The sequence below is a fragment of the Gopherus evgoodei genome, chromosome 1, assembly GCF_007399415.2.
Source record: "Gopherus evgoodei ecotype Sinaloan lineage chromosome 1, rGopEvg1_v1.p, whole genome shotgun sequence".
NCBI lineage: Eukaryota > Metazoa > Chordata > Testudines > Testudinidae > Gopherus > Gopherus evgoodei.
In genome coordinates this window covers 37,536,162-37,559,278 of record NC_044322.1, presented here as the reverse complement: position 1 = coordinate 37,559,278, position 23,117 = coordinate 37,536,162, and the positions used below count along the sequence as shown (strand labels likewise).

The 23,117-nt window shown below is 40.9% G+C and overlaps 1 protein-coding gene across 1 annotated transcript in view; it reads right to left on the bottom strand.

Moving 5' to 3' along the window:
- Nucleotides 1-23,117, bottom strand: part of FGF9 (fibroblast growth factor 9) — a 31,422-nt gene that overhangs the window by 4,909 nt on the left and 3,396 nt on the right. Inside the window, exon 2 of the mRNA XM_030561992.1 lies at nucleotides 18,064-18,167. Within this exon, the coding sequence (XP_030417852.1) occupies nucleotides 18,064-18,167 (104 nt within the window). The remainder of the gene's footprint in view (nucleotides 1-18,063; nucleotides 18,168-23,117) is intronic.

The following is a 23,117-nucleotide window of genomic DNA, read 5'->3' as shown; positions in this document are numbered from 1 at the left end:
ACTAACAGACGTATTGGAGCATGAGCTTTCGTGGGTGAATACCCACTTCGTTGGATGCATGTATAAGGTGCCACAGGAGTCTTTGCTGCTTTATCTTTTTTGGCGCTTTTGATGGCAATTTAGTGAAATATTTTATACATAGCAACACTGCTCAGGTTTTTGTTTCTGTTTAGAAAATGAAGAAAAAATATTTATTTTCAATAAATCCTCAAGCATCAGTGGGACCAATTTGCAACCTGCTACTTGTGTAAGATTTAATCATACAAGATGCCCCATTGACTTTGAGAGCTGGGATTCCACCAATAACACATTTTTACTGAATTTTTTAAAAAGTTGAGAATTAAATGTGTTCTAGTAGCCTCCCACAACATATATAGAACATTACACATGCATCTTTAAGATCAAGATCTTTCTTATACTAACTAAATAATCTTTAAATACTGATCTTGTCTTAACATTTCTTTTACTTTGGGTGATTTTTAAAATTACTTTGTATTTTTTAACAGCAAAAGCAGATGCTGATTGGTGTTGTATGCTGTGCCTTTAGCTCCACAGGGGACATGAAACTAATTCAAATTAAGTTTTCTGCTCTCTGCACGGAATCAGATCACATGACATGCACTGCAGAATGAGTCCTTGTTAAAAATAGAGATCTTGATAAAATGTTATTCTGTCCTTTCTTGAATCCATTAATTATTTATTCACTTCATCTACATTTCATACATACTGAGGAATGGTCTTTTACTAACAAATGTATATTTTTATAAGTATTTTCCCATACCCAGGTATACAGTTTACAATACTCTATCCCTTCATATGGAAGGCTTAATCAATTATGACAACACTACAGTATACTTAATCATCAGACCTTGATTGATTTTATTTATTATACTGCATTCTGTATTTGTTTCACATATTTTTCACCTTACAGTTTCAATATCTATGTTATGAAGAGTTCCCAATTTTCCCATATTTTCCTTCTGGAACATAGCTAGGCCTTTTTTGTACCATATCAAAATAATCGATTTAGGAAAAATTGGTATGAGATCTATATAGTACACACTGTAATATTTTTCTTCCCAGGATATGGGTGATTGTTTATACATATATAAACAACCATATTTTATGTGATATGTGTATTTAAAATATCATGAACTGATATGGTATGGCATTCTCTGACAGTTGGGAATTTGGGGTTTGGTCTACAGATCACTGCAGTAAATAGACTGCCATTGACTTTGATGGACTTTGGACAAGGTGCTCTGTTAGCTAGTGATGTAACACTAATCCACGACCAAATGTGGACTGCATCTGATTTTCCCCTCCCTATCCTCTCCCGACATGGCTGCCACAACAATAGAGGCCATATAAGTTCTTAGATAGATAGAAATTGCTATAAATCAATATTGCAAAAAGCTGCAGCAGTTTACACCCATATCATGAGTGCTCGTGCATCTTATTCAAGACAGAAGCACACATAATTTAGGTGGAGAAGAATACATAGGAGCAGAGAATGATGCATGCATGCAGTAGTTTTGAGCAATAACATACGTGAACCCATCTGGAATACCCTTTTGTCCTTCCAGCTGTGTGTGTGAACCATTCACAAAAAGCCAACCCTGAGGTTTTGGGAGGGAATATTATTGGTGTTTCCCCCTTTGCCTGTAATTTTCTGGAAGTACATTGTGCATAGCCTGAAAGCAGAAGTTGGCGTTAGAATACTCCATTGCTTCTCTGTGGTGTGATCTGTAACTTATTTCATTTTTTTTTTTGTAATTACTCATCTGCGCATACTTTACAGTACAATGTATTATTTAATCTTACTAGATGAATTCTGCTAGAGACCGACACATACACCAAGCATATCAGTGGGATAGCAGTGGAAACTCTAACCTTTACTCCTGCGAGAGAAAAGGCTGTTTGCCTTCACCAAACTGTTCAATTTGGCGGCCAAATCTTGAGGTGCTAATCAAGTAAAGCTCTGCTCAAGATTTGACCTTGGAACTATACAAATCAGATGTTGCACAACACACTATGTTTCCAGCTAAGACAGTTTATAGAGTATTCCACTATAAAGCGATCAAGTCTCGTTTTATTGTATTTCCATGTTTTTCCTCTTTTAGCTTATTTAACTGTAGCTGTTAATATAATATGTATCTTTGAACTATTCAATTATATCACAGGGCCCAAGTGATGAATATGGATTTAATTCAGAAGTCTGCTAACCTGGTGCTTTAGAAGAAAATCTGGTGAACATTAGCTACTATGGAAACCCCTTCCTCTTTTTATATATTATCCACTACTTAGCAGGGAAAAAACAGTAATTACAACATCAAAACTTTCAGCCAGTCCCATTAAAAGTAAGACTATGAATTAATAAAGTGTAGGACTATCGGACACCACAATGGATGCCTGACTAGATGATTTTTAAAATATATTCTTGTGGAGCAGCTAATGTAAAATGTAGAATAAGAAAATAAGAAAATGTTTAATCCATATAGATATTACTCTGAAAATGACTTCATTCTAAGGCTAATTACTTTTATTGGACAAATATTTCATATTATATATTTGTGTTGCTTAGTAAATGAAAACAAAGTATAGTATCCTGTGCAAAAATATTCAGTATGTTTTTTTCCCTTTTAAGGCCTGTTAATTGGGACTACATTTAAAGTTGTATAATTGATTTTGAAATCTGACCATTTACCCCATCCTTACTAAAATGACAATAAACATGCCATCTATCCTGCTTGTTGTACACTCTTATTTCTGTGCAACACATCATTTTGTCCTTCTTCACATGGACTACTACATTATTTGAATCAAAGAAGACACTTTAACATGTAAATGCTTAATACAAAAGTCCCAGCACATTATAAAAATAAGTAAATTTGATTTGGTCAAAGCTCTTTCTATAACTACTCTACATCACAACCATGAGAGTTAACTCTCTCTTAAGAAGAGTTATGTTTTCAAATATATTCTCCCCTAAATATATGCTTGCAATGGTTTGAGCATTGGCCTGCTAAACCCAGGGTTGGGAGTTCAATCCTTGAGGGGCCCATTTAGGGATCTGGGGCAAAAATTTGTCTGGGACAGTACTTGGTCCTGCTGTGAAGGCAGGGGACTGGATTCTATGACCTTTCAAGGTCACTTCCAGTTCTATGAGATAGGTATATCACAATAATGAAAGGTATGTGTTCAATGAGAGGAAAGCATTACTATACAAAATGTAATGAACAGACCCTTTTAATTTTTAAGCACTTTTCCTCACTTTTTTACTTGCAAATTAGGGCATTATATATAAAATTGGTCTCATACTCGGTCTGAATAGGCTATTAAACATAAACATATTACATTATTTACTCTAACTGAAGAGCTATCATAAATATTACAGCAGCCATACACAGGGCTACTTTCTTGTCTGATCTCACATATTTAGCAAGATTGGTCCCTGGTTGGATGGAAGACCTCTAGGGAAACCACAGCTATTATTGGAAGAGGTACTGGTGACTGAGGAGTGTCACTTTTCTTTCCGAATTTGTGAACGGAGTTGGATAAGCACTTTAGTTGAATATATTATTTCCTGCACATTGCCATTTTTCTCTGACAAATATGTTCAAGCAATAGTTTTGGCAATATTCAGCCAGAATGCTATCATACCTAATACTATTTATTAAATCATTTGACAAACGATGACAAAAACATTATTTTTTTAAACTTTTATTGCTGCTGAAAGAACACCCAGCATTATATAGCTGAAGGAGACGACTACCAAATAATGCATCAAACTGAAATCCAGTCCAGCTATGATCATTAAATATTCCATGACACTTTTCACAAAAGCAGGGATGTTAGGCCAAGTGCCTTGGCTGAATCCCAATAGGGTAATTATATTTTGTCTATCTCGAGTCACTTTGTACTTTCAATTGGCTACGGTTTTAATCTTAGCTTCCTGTTCTAAAGGGTTGTGTACTGACAAACAATTGCATTGTGTTACACATGTGAAGGTTTTATTATGCATACACCTTCACTTACTATATTCTGCGTTTGTTTATCTTCAATCATCTGGAAGCATTTTTCAAGCATTATTGTATCCAACATCTTCTATCCAAAATGATCCTACAATTACCAACATAGCTGGTAAAACACGGTCTGCTTGTTGGCAGTATGAGCAGAAGGGCCAATGACTGACTAGACATAGAAACTATGGTCTCTCTAGCTCAGAGATGAGACATATTGGCAGGGCAGTGAAACTTGCTGTCCTTTATATAAGGAGAAGATTTCAGCATTGATGGTTAAATCCTGGGAGTTTTCCCATTAACTTCACTAGAGACAGAATATCTATCAGGGTGCTGGAACAATTTTCACAGTGGGGATGCTCAGAGCCATTGAACCAAGCTGTAAACCCTATGTATAATAGAAACCAATTCAAGCAGCAGCATCCCTAGTTCCAGGACCTATAATATCTATCAAATCAATACATCACTCTCTCTCACACACACCCACACCCCTCCACAAGACAGTCTTTCATTTTACTGACACTCACTCTATTTGGATTGCAACTTTCCTAAGGCATTAGGGAAGTTTTTAATATGTACTTTCACTGGATATGTAATCATTTATTTAAACATTTAAAATAACTCCAGTGTGGATGGATTTACTTCTGCCAGCAGTGACTGTGCACTGAGTACATCTGTTTACTTGTTCTAATGTATATATAGGAACACTTTAATTATAGTCAGCTGAATGAAGTAGATAACTGCTTTTACTTCAATGTTTGGATACTGAGATACTTGCAAACTCATCCACAGTGAGATGATCATGCTGAAGGCCTCCACAGGCTTCCATTGAAAGCAGCTGCAGAACTTTCAGGGGAGAGCCTCAGCTGTATAAATTGTCATAGATCTATTGACTTTAAAAGTTGAAGATCTGCTCAAAATTTACTTAGGCAGGATTGGGACTTGTGTTGATTTCTTTACCAGTCTTGCCCAACAAAGTCAGTCTGTAAGGAAAACAATCAAAGGGCCAATTCTTGAGTGTTTTCCCATTGTCTTCAGTGCCAACAGGATTGAGATTATTCTGTGCCATACACTATTTACACCACTGACTTCTTTATTTTAGGGTTGCCTTCCATACCCAAGAGTACAGCTGCCAACATGATCAGTGCATCTGATTCAGAACACTTGGCTGAATGAGTCTCAGGGAGCCCTTCCAAGAATCTGAAAACAAGGTTTACATGTTTATATTATGCAAACTGACATCAGACCCAGCCCAATTTCTACTGAAGGCAGTAGAAAAATTCTCATTAACTTAAGTGGGAGTTGGATCAGGCTTATAAATGATAACAGGAAAAAAATCAAAACACTAAGTGAATCATTTCAGACACATTCAGATTATTGAAGAGTGTAACTTGACCTAGGCCATCCTCGCTCCCCACATTCTATGGGGTCAAAGGATATCAAATATGTAAAATCAGGTATACTGCCCTGCAATCATACAATATATTCAGAATACTATACTATATACTATGTTGTAAGACACAGTAATATGAAATAGCTTTTTTAATATATACAGAAATATTACCGTATATACTCATTCATAAGCCACATTTTTTTTAGTAAAAAAGGGAAGCACCAGAGACGGGGGTCAGCTCATGAACAGGTATAGAGAGGGAGAGGTGGGACCTTGCCCCTCCCCCCCCAACAGAGGGAGCAAGGAGAGGCAGCACAGCCAGCAGAGCCAGAAGGGAAGAGATGGGGCCAGAGTCTCTCCACTTCTGGCCACGCTGCTCTGCCCCCCGCCTCCAAAGCAGCTCCGGGGCTGGCAGGCTGCAGCTGTGCCACCTGGCCCCACCCCCAAGAGCAGGATGTGGCCACGCCGCCCGAGCACTGGAGCATGCTGCGGCTGTGCCGCCTGGCCCAGCCTGCTGGAATATGCTGCAGCTGCGCTGACCCGGTCCGGCCCACCGGAGCAGGCTGCAGCCACACTGCCCAGCCTGATGGAGCAACACTAGTCAGGTCAGGAGATATCCTCCCCTGACCCTCCCCAGATAAGGTGGGAAGGGATGGAATGGGGAGAGTGTGGGGTACCTGGGCTAGGGGTGAGGTTATGTGGGGGGTAGTCACAGGGGTTACTCCCCTGACTCCCAGCTTCTCCCCCAAAAAATTTCCCCACCAGTTGCTGTCTCAGCCCGTCAGGGTAAGCAGCTGGTGCACCAGGACACTTTGTTTATTTAGGTTTACCTGCAGATGCTCGAGGTAAACAAACCATCTCAGACCACCAGTGGCTTACCCTGATGGCCCAGGAGCCAGATTTTGCTGACCCCTGAATTATAGGGTTAGATTCTTTCAGTAAAATAGTTTGTTTAAGCTCTGGTAAATTAGATTTCTAGGCCCCAATCCTTCTACAGGATCTTTGGTGGCTTACCCGCACATTATACAGGATTGGGATCTTATAACACTATAATTCTAGAATCAAAACTGTGAATGCAATTCAAACTCCTGTGTTGGACAAGATTTTACGTCTATTAAAAAAAACCCATACTATTAATTTTGAATAGATCTAGTCATGCAAAGCCTCCGCTGGAGTCTGGGAAGATCTTTCTGAGTTTGCTGGGTACTGCGTACCCGATGCCATATCTAATGTTAGTCTCCACAGAATCTACTTGAGGCCATTAAATGTAACCCTTTCGTTGGTCAGCTAAGTAGAAATAAATTGATATTAAGGCCATTGTGTCACACTTGCTCCCTAACCCACCGCCCCAAACCACCATCACCACTTTTACCTGGCAGGACTCATTATCTTCTTACATTTTAGCTATTTAAAGATTATGGGTCTGGGTTTGTCAGCATCCCACTTTTTTGGTCTTACACTTTGGTGACTTAAAGACCCAATTTAAATATTTCAGGTAGCAACTACTGAAGAAAACTAATTATATTTTTCCCTTTAAGACAGTCAGCGATCCTTTTTCAGAGTAGCAGCCGTGTTAGTCTGTATCCGCAAGTGATCCTTAACATTCAAAGGCTGTTGCTTCTAGTTTTGTTTTCCAGATTATGCACTTTTCACATTTGTCCATTCTGAGTTTCAATGAAATAATTTTGCCCTAAGATCACTTGTTTCAATATTGTTTGTCATTCATTTTCTAAATAGGACATATGAGATTTAACATCAGAGTTCTCTCAGAAAGGCCAGGAATATCTTCTGTGCTGTTGTGATTTAAGTTAGGCTCTAAGAGGTGCAACTGTTTCAGCCATCAATGATGGCATAGGGTACGTCCATACTACCTGCCGGATCGGCGGGTATTATTTGATGCATCAGGGATCGATTTAGGGTTAGGGTCTGGACACAATAAATCGATCCGCTAATCGATGTCTGTACTCCATCTCAGCAGGAGGAGTAAGTGGAGTCGATCGGGGAGCCGCGCCAGTCGACTTGCCGCCGTGAGGACGGCCAGGTAAGTCGAACTAAGATACTTCGACTTCAGTGACACAAATAGCGTAGCTGAAGTTGCTTCTCTTAGTTTGAATCCCCCTGCTAGTGTAGCCCAGGCCTTAGACAAGTCAGCTGCCTTGGGTGTTTTGTTAACTACCCTCTCGCCCACCCCACAACCCTGAAAAAACAGTGGAATCCATCTTTATTCAAAATTTATCCAGGCAATTAATTGCAGAGTTGATGACAGAAACTTTCTCTGGTAAACTTTTTATAAGACCTACTGTACAATTTAGCATAATTAACATTCCTTGCTTCAGAAAAGTTTGGGATTCAAATAGCTGGGGAGCAGCAAATCAGGAATGCGTTATGCTTTAAAAAGATACACAGGGAAGCTCGCACACTTGCCAATTTCTTTTGGCCCCCAACTTTCATGAGCATCCAAAATTTGAACACATTTTTTAAACAATAAAGTGGAGGAGGGGAAAGGTCAGTAAATCAAGGATTAAGGAATATCCTGCTTTGGCATATTTTAGTTTATGATGTTTCTGTCATTTAACTAAAAGAAATAATGCTGCTACTTCTTTCATATGGCTTGGGTAGGTAGCAATGATTACAAATCTATATCTAGGTTTGATAGTCAGCATGTTGCGGCAGCAGTGAGCTGGGGAATGTCCTTGAGGTCTCTGGTGAAAGAATGAAGGGGACACTCAGATATGATGTGCTCCATTGTTTGTGCCTGGTGACAACAGTTGCATAAAGGTGCTTGCCTCATTTTCTATTTAAAGGGGGTTTGTCCACATCTCCAATGAGATGTCCTGATGCAATTCAATCTGCACCAGTCTTTCTAACATAAGTCAAAACCCAGTGGTTCCTCAGCAGGGTCAACAAACGAGCTATTTGTTTTGAGCTGTTGAAATGTTCCATGTGGCTCTCCATTGAGCCTCAGCATCAAAGTTGAGTGTGAGACTATTGATGCAGTTCTGCAGAGGGTTGCAGGATTTTAATCTTGTGTTTGGTGGGTTCTGCAGGTCATCGTGCAATGGGATCCTTGCGTTTGCATTGACATGGTTGAGAAAGGCAGATTTTTGGGCAGCTTTTCCAATCCGTGGAGACTGGATGTGTGATAGGACTGGGAGCCAGTCTATTGGGATCAATTTGAGCATCCCTGACACTATACATATGGCATTATTCATTCAATAACACTACTACATGACTGGTATGTTGCATTGTAAGAAGTTGATCATAGAATCAGAGAGAATCTGAGAGAATCACTTAGGTCACTCAGTCTTATCCCTTTCAGTTTCATAAAACTATGCTGAAGCCTTGTCAATATTTCAAGTGAAGCCCTATAAAGAAAATCTAGGTGCTGTACGCAGTAATGCTGGTGATTAATTAGCGCTTCCCTTTAAATCAATAGTGAACCAATGTCCCTGCACAGTGTCAAGGATTATAAGTGAATTTTAGACAACATAACCAGGGCCAATTTCCAGTTTTACTAAAAAAGTTAATCTGCCCAGCTGAACAGAGAGTATACCCACATTCTCAAAACTAGGTATACAAGTTCATATGCTGATTTCAGATGGCACGGTATCCCCATACCCCAAAAATCCCCCTTTCTTTTCCATATAGATTCCTCAGTACCTTTTCTACCATCTCAGTTACTGGCTGAAGCATCCTTCAACCTGCACCCACTCCCACCCCTTATATCCTGGAGGAATAGCACTGGGCTGATAACACTACTGAAGTTTTAACAGGGCTGCCCCATACAAATCCTAAAAGGGTCATCTGGGAAGCTGAAGGCAGACTAGAAACCTTAGGCAGGTTTTCCCTACCTACAGCTACTGAGGATCAGCGGGCATCTTTCAGGCCTGGAGGCTCAAAGATGGAACCAGCAGCAGGGCAGGCTATTTCCTGCCCCACCACAGAGGGAGAGGGAAAGGCTCAAGCTTCTCTTCCCTTCCCCTCCAACAAAGACCCTTTTAGAACTGGGAGTCAGAAGAAAAGTGGCCACATCCAGGGGCTGCCCGGGAGGGGGGGGGCAAGTTGGGCAATTTTCCCCAGGCCCCGGGCCCCACAGGGGCCCTCATGAGAGTTTTTCGGGGCCCCCGGAGTGGGGTCCTTCACGCGCTCCAGGGGCCCCAGAAAACTCTTGTGGGGCCCAGGCCCCGGAGCATCTTCCACGGCAATTCGGCAGCGGGGGGGTCCTTCTGCTCCAGGACCCGCCGCCGAAGTGCCAGGCCTTCAGCGGCAATTCGGCAGCGGGGTCCCCCCGCTGCCAAAGACACCAGGCCCCCTGAATTCTCTGGGCAGCCCTGGCCACATCAACTCTTGCAGAAAAAGAGATGAGATAATGAGCACCTTTGGTTACACCAGAGTGTGGCGGAAGGCAGTAATGAAAGCCGACAGGTCACTGCCTTGAAAAACACAAAAGAAAAGAGGGGATTCCTGCAGGAGGGGAACAAAATTGCAACACCTGTAAATTTCAGATGAAACCTGTGAATTTCATCCACTTTCGTGTGAACCTTCAAGCAAACTTGTCCAAATGAAACCTATCAGCAAAAGTTCATAACCAGAGATGCAAAAGTTTTTGATGAAAACTGGGTCAAATTTGTCATGATTAATATGACTGTGGGTACTTTTTTCCAAACTACTTCTATTCCTACCACTCTCAAGCTAAAGACACCAGCTTCCACGTGATTAGCCCAAGCCTGGCATTGCCGTGTGAATCCCGAGCATCTATTGCTATTAAAGATTACATGGCACTTTTTAGAAGCATATGGGTGTTAACCCGAGTGTAATGGCCAAATTCCAACTTTGATAATTACCTCTGTCTATTTAAAACAACCCTCTTTCCCCAGGCAAGAAAGCTTCTCTTAAATTTGCCTCCTGATAGTGCTTTTAAATCAGCAGGCCTTCCAGGCCAGTAAGCCTAACTTCAATAAGAGGCAAACTAGTTGAAACTACAGTAAAGAACAGACTTATCAGACACATAGATGAACATGATTAGTTGAGGGAAGAGTCAACATAGCTTTTGAAAGGGGAAATCATGCCTCAACAATCCATTAGAATTCTTCGCGGGGGTCAACAGACATTTGGACAAGGGTGATCCAGTGGATATAGTGTACTTGGACTTCCAGAAAGCTTTTAATGAGGTCCCTCAACAAAGGCTCTTATGCAAAGTAAGCAGTCATGGGATAAGTGGAAACGTGCTCTGATGGATCAGTAGCTGGTTAAAAGATGGAAAATTAAGGTAGGAATAAATGGTCAGTTTTCAGAATGGAGAGGGGTAAATAATGGTATCCCCCAGGAATCTCTCATGGGACCAGTGCAGTTCAACATATTCATACATGATCTGGAAAAAGGGGTTTAAAAGATGGCAAAGCGTGCAGATGATACAAAATTACTCAAGATAGTTAAGTCCAAAGCTGACTGCAAAGAGTTGCAAAGGGATGTCTCAAAACTGAGAGACTGGGCAGATGAATGGACAGATGAAATTCAATGTTGATAAATGCAAAGTAAGGCACATTGGAATTACATACAAATGATGATACAAACACAAACAAAATGATGGGGTCTAAATTAACTGTTTCCACTCAATACTGTGTGCAGTTCTGGTCTCCCATGTTTAACAGGTTCAGAGAAGGGCTACTAGGATGATCCGAGGAATGGAAAACCTGTCTTATGAAAGGAGACTCAAAGAGCTTGGCTTGTTTAGCCTAACCAAAAGAAGGTTGAGGGGAGATATGATTGTTCTCTATAAATATATCAGAGGAATAAATACCAGGGATGGAGAGGAATTATTTAAACTCAGTACCAATGTGGACACAAGAACAAATGGATATAAACTGGCTATCAGGAAGTTTAGACTTGAAATTAGATGAAGGTTTCTAACCATCAGAGGAGTGAAGTTCTGGAACAGCCTTTCAAGGGGAGTAGTGGAAGCAAAAGGCATATCTGGCTTCAAGACTAAGCTTGATAAGTTTATGGAGGGGATGGTATAATGGGATAGCCTAATTTTGGCAATTAATTCATCTTTGACTACTAGTGGTAAATATGCCCAATGGCTTGTGATTGGACATTAGATGGGGTGGGATCTGAGTTACTATAGAGAATTCTTTCTTGGGTGTCTGGCTGGTGAGTCTTGCCCGCATGCTCAGGGTTTACCTGATCGCCATATTTGGGGTCGGGAAGGAATTTTTCTCCAGGGCAGATTGGCAGAAGGCCTGGGGGGGGGGGCTGCCTCTCTCTGTAGCGTGGGGCACGGGTCACTTGCTGGAAGATTCTCTGCACCTTGAAATCTTTAAATCATGATTTGAGGACTTCAATGGCTCAGACACAGGTTTGATACACGAGTGGGTGGGTGAGTTTCTGTGACCTGCATTGTGCAGGAGGTCAGACCAGATGATCATAATGGTCCCTTCTGACCTTAAAGTCTGTGATTCTAACAAAGGAATCTTGGAGTTACTGTGGATCATAAATCTCTGAAAACATCTGCTCAAAGTGCAGTGGCAGTCAAAAAAAACTAACAGAATGTTTGGAACCATTAGAAAAGGGATAGATAATAAGACAGAAAAGATTATAATGCCACTAGATAAATTGATGGTGTGCCCACACCATGAATACTGCATGTAATTCTGGTCACCTCATCATAAAAAAATAAAAAGATATATTGGAAACAATACAGAGAAGGACAACAAAAATGATTAGCGGTATGGAACAGATTACATATGAGGAGAGATTAAAAAGACTTGGAAATTAAAAAGACTTGTTCATCTTGGAAAAGAGATAAGTAAGGGGGAATATGATAGAGGTCTATAAAATCATCACTGGTGTGAAGAAAGTGAATAAGGAAGTGTTATTTATCCCTCCACATAACACAAGAAGACAGGAGTCCTCTAATGAAATTAATAGGCAGTAGGTTTAAAACAAAAGGAAGTATTTCTTCACATAACACACAGTCAACCTGTAGAACTAATTGCCTGGGGATGTTATGAAGACCAAAGCTACAACAGGGTTCAAACAAGAACTAGATAATTTCATGGACTATAGGTCCATCAATGGCTATTAGGCCTTCCTATGGGGAAGACACTCCTGTGTCCCCCAAAAGGGAAAGAGACCCTGATCCAAATGTAGGCTCACAGCTACCAGCTATGACAGACCTTTCGCTGGCCAGCAAAATCCTCCCCCTTTCACTCAGGCTGGGTTTGCTTCCAGATAGAGTCTTTGGGGCTTGTTCCCACCGCAGTAGTCACCAGGACCCCAACTTCCAGCTCCGGGATATATGTCTCTGTGCACCTCTTCCACTCCATTACAGCCAGTTCCTGCTTCTGGGTCTTAATTGCTTTGTCTTTTAAGTCCAGGCTGGTGGGCAGCCTTTTCTTTTTCCAGGGCAGCCTTTTTCTGGGCAAATTGTACATCAATTTCTATTTGTCTTCCCTTAAGACCATCACTCGATGAGCTGGGATACCACAGAGGATCTCCTCCTGCCAGAACAGGCACTCCTCCACTCCTGTCTTGCTAAGTTAGACATTCCAATCAGCTTCAGCACAGACACAGAGGTTGGGCCACACCTGTCCACAGTTCACTGAAACTGAAATGCACTCAGCTCAGGGGCTTTTTTGTTAACAGAGACTTTCCCAGTGCCCAGTGCTCAGCCTTTCTGGGCAATTTGCAACTTGTATAGTTCTAGCTTCTTCTGATCTTCAATCTTATTTATTTTGCTTCCTTTTCTGTCCCTACTTCCCTTACCCAAAATAAGCAAAGAGAAAAACAAACCAGTAACCACTTTGTCTGTTCTCCAGCCACCACACTTAAAACTCGCTTAAAATCACAACCAGTACCTCAAAGCAATCAGCTGTGCACAGAGCCTGCGCGACTACGCCACTGTGACGGGTTGGATCACAGAAACCCTCTTGGGAGCTGCCACCTGATGTGCTAAGACTACTTCTACCTCTGCCTTCCCTGCCAGCTCGGGACCCCAGCATCCTGTCTTGCTGAGCCAGACACTCCTGTCTGCTCCAACACAGACCCAGGGTCTGAATTACTTGCCCCAAAGCTGAGGTTTACCTGAAAGCAGCTAACAGAACTGTTCCTGTCTTTAACACTCAGATGCCCAACTCCCAATGCGGTCTAAACCCAAACAAATCCATTTTACTCATAAACTGTTCACCCTCTATAACACTGACAAAGAGATATGCACAGTTGTTTGCTCCCCCAGGTATTAATACAAACTCTGAGTTAACTAATAAATTATTTTATTAAATATAGAAAGTAGGATATAAGTGGTTCCAAGTAGTAACAGACAGAACAACGTAAGTCACCGAGCAAAATAAAATAAAATGCACAAATCTATGTCTAATCAAACTGAATACAGATAATCTCACCCTCAGAGATGCTTCAGTAAGTTTTTTTTTCAGACTGGACATCTTCCAGGCCTGGGCACAATTCCTTCCCCTGGTACAACTCTTGTTCCAGCTCAGGTGGTAGCTAGGGGATTCTTCATGATGGCTTCACACCCTTTGTTCTCTTCCACCCCTTTATATATCTTTTGCATAAGACAGGAATCCTTTGTCCCTTTCTGAGTTCCCACCCCCTTCCTTCTCAATGGAAAGACACCAGGTTCAAGATAGATTCCAGTTCAGGTGACATGATCACATGTCACTGCAAGACTTCATTGCCCACTTGACAGCACACACTTATACAGGAAGACTTACAACCATTTGCAGACAATTGTCCTGGTTAATAAGAGTCATCAAGATTCCAAACCACCATTAATGGCCCACACTTTGCATAATTACAATAGGCCCTCAGAGTTATATTTCATATTTCTAGTTTCAGATACAAGAGTGGTACATTTATACAAATAGAATTATCACACTCAGTAGATTATCAGTTTTGTAACGATACCTTACAAGAGACCTTTTGCATGAAGCATACTCCAGTTATATTATATTCACTCATTAGCATATTTTTATAAAACCATATAGACTGCAACGTCACAGCTAGAGGACCATTATGCTGTGCAGTGAGGTTGGTACCTAAAGACTTCCCTGCTCCCCCTCCCATGAAAGACTACTCTCACAGTGGTGGTAAAGTGAAGTGAGTCTAAGGTATTTGGGATTTTTCTGGATCAAAGATGCTAAGTGTTATTGCAAGGTGACATTATTTTCCAATAGTGTTTTTTCTGTCCTGTTCTTACATATCTGCAGTGATGCTTTGACTACTTACCTTGCCCAATTGCTCTTCAGATCTTTTTTCCCCTAACAAATAGCCTAAACTTTTTCTCACTTCATTTTCTTGCTCCTTGTCCTACCATTTGAGAGACCAAATAATTCTCTTTTATTTACATTGTAGTCTGAAAGGTATTTATGGAATGTGACATGATGCCATCTTACCTACATCAAGTTATTCTTTTGTGGACTATGAATATCTCTCTTCTCAAAATGTCTTATTTGCCAATCTTTGGATTTCTTGTATATGTCCTTGCAAATTTACAAGAACAAACCAGAAGTGCATATAATATCACAGATGAAGTCCTGACAAGATGCTGTAGCAAGGTATCATTTACCTTCCTAAGCAACACACCCACACTATAATATCTCTCTCTTCAAAACACACACAGTACTTTTGTCGGGCAAGGTCATGCTTAGTTTTCTATAGATTATTTCATGTAGGTCTTAATCAAATTAGCTATTTTCTAAACAAATAATTTACAGACTGAAACACAGATATTCATTTCCTCTTCCAGTAAAAAAAAAAAAACGAAAAAACTTAACTTATATCTATATTAAATCTCATCTTGTTGCATGTGCTCTATTGTGAAGGGGAATCATACTGAGTTTTCTTTGCATGCTGAAAAGGGGAGTCAACATGAGTGGACGGGACAAAGTAGCTGCACAGAAGGAAAAGTTACTGCAAAGCAGCCTCCCAGTTATGGCCACTGAGAACTACCTCTGGCCTCTCCATGGATGCAACACAAATACTGAGTTTTGCATGGCCAAAGCTAGAACATGGGGGTAGAGAGGAGGACTCTGAAAACAGCCACTCTACATAGCATGTTCCTACCTGAGAGCAGCTTGTTACAAAGAAAAACAATTGTACAGGCATTTAAGATTTTAAATGTTATAATGATGATGGAGGAGCTCCTCCTTTTGAAGCTTACATATTGTGAAGAAGGGAGGATGAACAGCTAGCGGAGATCTACCTAATAGGTAGTGCTTTAGGAAAGCCCGGAGGAGCATGGACGGGTCAAGATTTGCCAAAACTGACACTGTTGCTCCCAGCAATCTCCTGCCTTCTGTGAGAATTGTCAGTAGTCACATACCCTGGGTGTTCTACTCTGCCACCTATCCCCTCTCCAGTGGTGCTAAAGATATCTCAGGATAAGGCCTCAAATTCCATGTCTTTTAACACGAAAAAGGGAGGATATGTGTCCTAAGGCAGTTGATTTGGAAGTGCTGGACAAGTCACACCTTTTATAATATTCACCCAGATATATTACAATGTAAATACATATTCTTCCCACTCACTGCATCTACACTGGCAAAGTTAGCACCTGTTAACAGTAACAACCAGCAGAAATGCACCTGCTCTGATCCTATTACACTAATGTAGACTAGGCACTTTTGACACTGTCATAAAAACCTGCTTTGAGCCCTGTCTTCACAGTAGCTGCAGTTGCTGAAATATGGGTACTAATTTTGCTAGTGTTGACAAGGCTTTGGAGTATCATAACACTGAGTAGCCATTACATCTTATGTTTCATTGAAAGTAATACAATTTGATTACCAGCAATCTTTGGTATGCTGCATCTCTGTAGTATGAGGACAAGCAATCTCTTGTCATGCATTTAAAAATGGAACTCCCCAGTCTGGCAATCCTCCAATCTGAAGGGCTCCATTTTTTAAAATATAACTTTGATGAAATATTTAACAAGGAATATTTTCACTAGTTCACTGTGACATTATAATACAAACATAGAATACAAACCTAACATGGAAAAGTTCTGTCACGTTACTAAAATTAATTTCCCAAATACATTTATTAAAGCCTCATCAGTAAAAAGGAGTCATTTTTAAATTATTTGCCTTTTGTTATCCTTAGATATTTGCTTTAAATAAAATCTGAAAAGTGTAGCATAATTTAATTGGTTCATTGGACATATGTTTATCTGCTTAAAAAAATTCACCTCATGAACTGAAAAATTAGTAATATTACTGTTGTTTCTCTGCATAATTCAGCCATATAACTGCTTCATAACTTAACTAGTTCTTTGGATTATTGATCCAATAATTGCATAATAATTATTTCTTAAGATAGTCCCTTTTAATCACTTCTGTCCTTCTGGCCTCTCCTTCCGCACCCCTCAAGCCCCACTTCTCTCATCCTGCTCCATCTGCAAAAAAAGGGCAGTCATCCTTGACTCCTCTGTATCCCTGCTCTCACAGAGCATGGTGTCAGAGGACAGAGGATGAAACCTGGCTCTCCCTTGGAAACTGCTCTGCTGGACCTCTCCCATGTGGAAGCTTCTCCTTTTCTATGCACTCTCCACCCCAAATCATCTCCAATGGAACATGTGTTGGGGGCACTGGGCTTCTCCTCTCCCGCTCTTTGTGCTCATAGCCCCTCCCTCGCTCCTTCAAACAACATTTCCTCTGACACTTCTCACCTATCCCCTCCCTGTAGCTGTCATCTACTACCCACCTCACTCTTCCTCAATCCCTTTCTCACCAACTCCTGACTCTCCTATCTCATCCTCACTGACTCCCTCCATGCCAAACTCTTCACCACCTTCACAATTCCTTTCTCCTTCTCATTGCAAGGCCTGTCCCTGCAATCCCTAGCTGTTGCTCATCACCAGTATCTCCTTCCTCCTGCCTCTGAAGGAAACCCAGTGACATGTTCTCTCCTTCGTCAGTCCTGCCACCCTCCTTCTCCAGGAGCACTACTTCTTCCTTCTGACTCTCACACTGGAAATCCCTAGACACCATTTTCATCCCTCCTCAAACGCTTCCTGCCCCTCTCTCTCACAATCTTGCCAAGTTTTCAAACACAGGAACAACAAACTTCTTTTCCTCGCTTTTAGGGCCCTGCATAATTTAGCCTCTCCCTACCTCTCCATTCTTGGAACTTCTGTTGCCCGTTCCAAGAACGATAACTTTTATCACTGGTTCTCCATACATCCCTTATGCGTGAAAAGAGCTCTCCCAATATATCCACAAAACTAGCCACCTTGTCCTAATTAAAATCCCTCCTTGTGACTGACTTCTACTATGATGCCTACTGTAAATGGCCTATTAGTCATGATCATTTATAAGCAAGGGACATTAAAACTTCCCGACTACTATCATTTAAAAAAAAAAGAAAAACCTTGAAAGTTGTAGTCTGTCTACATAATCACTCTTCCCTGCCACTATTACCCTTGTTCTCCCCGCTTGTTTGTTACATTGATTTGCTCCATCTTGTCTTAAATTAGATTGTAAAATATTTAAAGCAGTGGCTATGAGTTTGTACAATGCCTAGCACAATGGACCTCAGATCTCATTAGGGCTTCTGGGAGCTACTGTGACACTAATAATAATTAATGCAATCAGATGAGAGCACAATTTTCAAAACTGGTAAGAAACTTACCGAGCCATACAGTTCTCCTTTTTCATTCATTCCAAGGTACAGTCCACTGTCTACCCCTCGAATGCTGACGAGGCCCACTGCTATACTGATAAATTCCAGTATACCTGCAAAATACAGAACAAAAGAAATGTACAGGTTGTTTCCATTTGAAGATCATTTGCTTTTGATTGATCACTAATTGACAAGGAGATATTATCAAAATTGTTCTTCCACTTTAGGGCTGTCTCCCCAACAAGTAGGAGAACTACTGAATGTGTTATTTTAAAATACGCAATATGTGAAACTGTTAACACTCCTAAGCCTCTACTAGAATGATGCATTGCAGATAGCATAAGGGTGTCAAGCCAAGATATTATTCTCAACCTTTCCCAGCATTTTTTAAACAAAACTCTACAGCGTGATCATATTACACAATGTTTATCAGTATCCTGATTTGCACCACAAATAATAAATTCAAAGAAAAATAATTTAAAGTATTCAGATAAATTCCTTACTCATGTTAATTTTGGCTACGAAATTTGTTTTGCCAAATAAATCCCTAAAAACGTATTTTAATAAAAACTGCAAGAGGAAAATAAAATGTTATGTGTTTGCTATGAGAAGCATTCATTTCTAAGCATCATCCAATGAGGAATACATACATGGAAAGAAATCTACTCACAGCACAGTCCTCCAAAAACTTGAGAAATAAAAATCTGAGGTGCAGTCCAGAGACTCACACACATTTGTCTACAAAACTATTCATCTAACTCTCTGGGATGATATTTTTACTCATCCTAACTTTGAAAATTAAAACATTCCTGCTCCAGATAAATGTGCATAAATGATTTTTGTACATTTTACATTAATCTCCCAAAGAGGCATTTGTGCACTATAGATCAGAATGTTCTGCAGAGAAACACTGCTTCTGCAAAGTTCCCAGAGTTCTGCGTGCATGGTACAGCGAATATCTGCATCACCAAGTCACCTGGTTCTGGGGTTTTTTCCCTCCCTTCCCTGCAAATTGCTTACCTCATGAACCAGGATGCTACCACCCAAGACTTGTACAAATCTAGAATTTCAGTGGAACAAAATAGACATCATTTTTCATTTTGCAGTATTGGTGCAAGACTACAATGATCTCATAATAACTAGACTGCAACATTAATACAAAAGAAGCATATTGCTGCATTAAGCTACTTTCTGAGCCATACGATAAAATGTAGAGATGCATTTTCAATAAATTGGTAAAATATGTATATCTAAAAAAGCTTATTGGAAATTATATTTACATAAAACAATAAAATAGTGTAATATTGCAGCATTGAGTCTTATCTGGCTAATAAGTACTTTCATGGATTTATGAACACTTAATTTTTCATATCTCACAAAATAGTCTGTGCGCTAATCAATAATACGCATGAACCACATAAATCTAATAAAATATAAGTCAAAGCCTATGGGAAAATTTTCTAGCCAACATAATGTTAAGATGAAATGTATTCCCTATAAGGGACTATTGATCGTTACTTTATATAAGCACTACACTGTATGTTTACAGTTTTTATAACCCTGACATATTAAGGCCTATATATTTTAAATTGCTTTGTACAATGTAGTGGGGAAATATTTGGTAATTATGGAATTTTGTCTTTGAAATAACAAGAGATGGTATGCAACATCCAGTATTAATGGTGGTTTTTCAGACACAATCAGCTCATTGAAACAATTAAAACTTACCCCTTATTGTTGCATATATAATACTTCCAAATCTTGTTAATGAGGCTTCTTCTGTAAGGCTTTCATTGAACTATCATATTACTTGATATACATTATCAGGGAATTTTAAATGAGTCAACTCTTATATTAAGTGTATAGCATTCCATATTGTAGCTCTAAGTTAGTAATGTTGAGCATGTATAAAAGCGGAGCATAACTTTAATTGCCACTCTAATTTCAAATATTTAGGTGCACATTGCTGACTGTCTAGGGGGTTGGGAGGAAGTGCTGTCATATGTTCTATTGAAGCACAGTAGCAGATTTTTCAAGGTAACTGGCAAGGAACACCCACATATTTGAGATTACAATAGAGCCATCTGAATATTTTAAATACACAAGCCCATTCACAAGTAGTATTATATGTTACACACCAGAGTACTTCAAGAGATTATTTTGGGCCTACCCTGCAGTCCTTACTCTCAAGCAAAACTCTCATTGACTTCATTGGGAGTTTTGCCAATTTAAGGATTGCATGATTTGGCCTTATGCCCTTGTGAATATTTTCACTTTATAGTTTGTGTAATATACACGTAGTACTTACAAGTTGAACCAGATAGTAAATTAAAAGGGATATTTTCCCTTCAAAATTAGAGTAGCCCAAACTAAAATAACAGGACAAAACACCTCCGTACTTTGAGGCTTAGGTCCCATTGTAGTCAAAAATCTGACAGCCTCCAAAATGAAGATATAATTTTCTAAAATGTGTGAGCATCTTATTTTCAGACACTGAGCATTTCTGCTTCAAGGCAGAATCCAATTTCTCCTGTGGGAAGGTTACTCCACAAATGCCTGCATCAGTGTTTCTTGCACCTTCCTCTGAACGATCTAATACTAGACCATGTTAGAGATACTGGACTAGACAGACCATTTGTCTGATCATGTAGAGCAATTCCTATATTCCTACCAATGTCATGGGAGGTGAGTAGGTACACTTTTTGCAGAATAAATTCAACTTTTATCTAGTCTAATACACAATAATAAAGACTGGAACTACAAATGTATTTTCTTTGGCCTTAAATAATGAATACCTTTCAACTAGGGACTGTGTTTGTCCCACTCTTTGTACATTTCTGTTTTTCACTGAATATAGTTATTTATTTTTCATATTGCAGGACTAAGGCATATGTGGCTTCTACTTAACACCCTAAAATGTCATAAATCACCAAATACACTAAATAAGCATCATTGCCATCAGTGACTTATTTGTGAAATTTCCAGAGAGGAGGTGATGAGGTGTCCAGCACAGAGGAGGGAAGCCACAAATGACCTGGAGCCAAAGAGCTAGGTAAATAGCACTGTGCTGTATTATATTTAGCAAGTGATAATGCTACCACAGAAAAAATAGAGAGAAGGAGAAAAGATACACTCCCTGGCTATGAAGTTACTGAAGTTCAGACTCATGAAACAGATAGCTCAAAATGGAGAGGGGAATACAGGGAAGAGAAGGACAGGGGAGAGGATGATTTCCCAGGCTTTCCCCCAATCCCTACAGATCACTGCTGGAGCAGCCCTGCTTCTGCAGCTTCTTTCTGGAGACCTACTGTCTGCTTTTGGAAAGCTCTGATTTTGGCACTCAGCTGGAACAAACATTTCAGCTGGGAAGTACTGCCTGACAGTCACAGCTGTCACCTCTCTTTTCCTACATGGCCACATTAGGCCAATTAAAGCACCAGAGAGCAGCTACAACTCCCCAAGAGGCAGGAGGGCCCCTCAGGCTTTGACAGAGCATATTGACCCTAGATAACTTAAAATAGCTGGCAAAATTGCTGGTTGTGTTGGTCAGTGGCAACTGCAACTCAGCTGCAGTTCCAAGGATGCTATGTTTTGTTGTAGTTACTGCATCCAGAGGTGCTACAACGTTTCTGGGGGTGGTGCTGCTGCATCATCATCACCACACTTGCAGAGCAGCAGTTACTAACAGGGAAGGGAAGAGAGAAAATGGGAACTTTTTTTCTTAAAGGACACCAGAGAGGGGAAAGGAAGCCTGCATTTCTCATCCAGGCCCTTGGAATGTAGTCCTTACTCAGGCTACACACCCCTGAACTCAGTGAGAGTTTACCTTGTGCAAAGACTGGATAGCCACCTGTCTTGGATGATTTAGATATAACATCCTGCATATTGGAGGAGGTTAGACTAGATGATCCTTGCAGTCCCTTCTAACCATATGGTTCTATGATTCTAAGGATAGAGCTAGCTACCTGCATTTCTTCTTTACAGTGCCAGCCCTCTCCCCAGCCCAGTCCCTTCCAAGGAGACAGTGGAGGGGCCGGGTAAAAGAGAGAGAGGAGATCACATATACACAGCACCAGAAGGAGGAGGGGAAAAGTGCCAGAAGCTGTTTCTGCTGCTTCCACTCCCGTTTCTGGAGCTATTGTCTGCACCCCCCTTCAGCCGGGCGGGCAGCTAGTCGCATACACACTGCAGCCACTGCCCAAGGACTGCTGCAGAGATGCTCTAGGTCAGGCCATGCAGCACCCTGTGGATCACTGGCCTCCACAAGGGGAAGAAAGCCCACTAGATTTATTGTTCCCCGCTTTGGCGAGCACCTCAGCCTGCCTCCTCTCTCCCACAGGCTCAACTCTGGCTGGTCCCGAAGTAGCTCTGTAAAACACACTGCGCCCACACACACTTTCTCCTGAATAAAACTCGGATCCCAAGCTTAACACAGGCTCGCAGCGGTCACGGGTGACTTATATAGACAGTCGAGTGCGTGGTTTGTAGGAGCTTCCTCCTTCCCTTGCTGCCGGTACAGATGCTGATTGCTGCGCTTCTTTGTGGCTGCGGGTCCCGAAGCGGAGGTCACCTCTCAGCAGCTCCCACCCCCCTCCGCGCCCCACTGCATACGCCTGGGTTTTTAATGCTGTACATGCAGTGCGGTGCTGACGCAGAGGGCACGCCTCTCACTGTCCCAGAGTTACTGAATTTACAATGACTCCACTGTCTACCAAATGCCCTAGACCAAAGGAGACTGCATCAAAAAAATCCTTTGTCACCCCACAGAGATAAGGCTTTGATCACATGGGATGGCATGGGGGGAGCTAATTCTGCTGTCACTGCGCGATTTTTAAGGTGTACGTTTGGCTGTAAAAATGCAAACTATTAAGGCTTACGGAACACAGGCGAGCTGGATTCATGGCATGCCATAGGCACGCCTCCAAAATTGCATCCCAAAGTCGACTTTTTAGCTGTAGGCTCCTCTGGGGCAAAGCGGGGCTCCCAGGGCCAGAGCGCACAGCGGGGGTGGGTCACAAATAGCCTCAGGTCCCCTTTGTCCTCCCTTTTCCTGAGGAACTGCC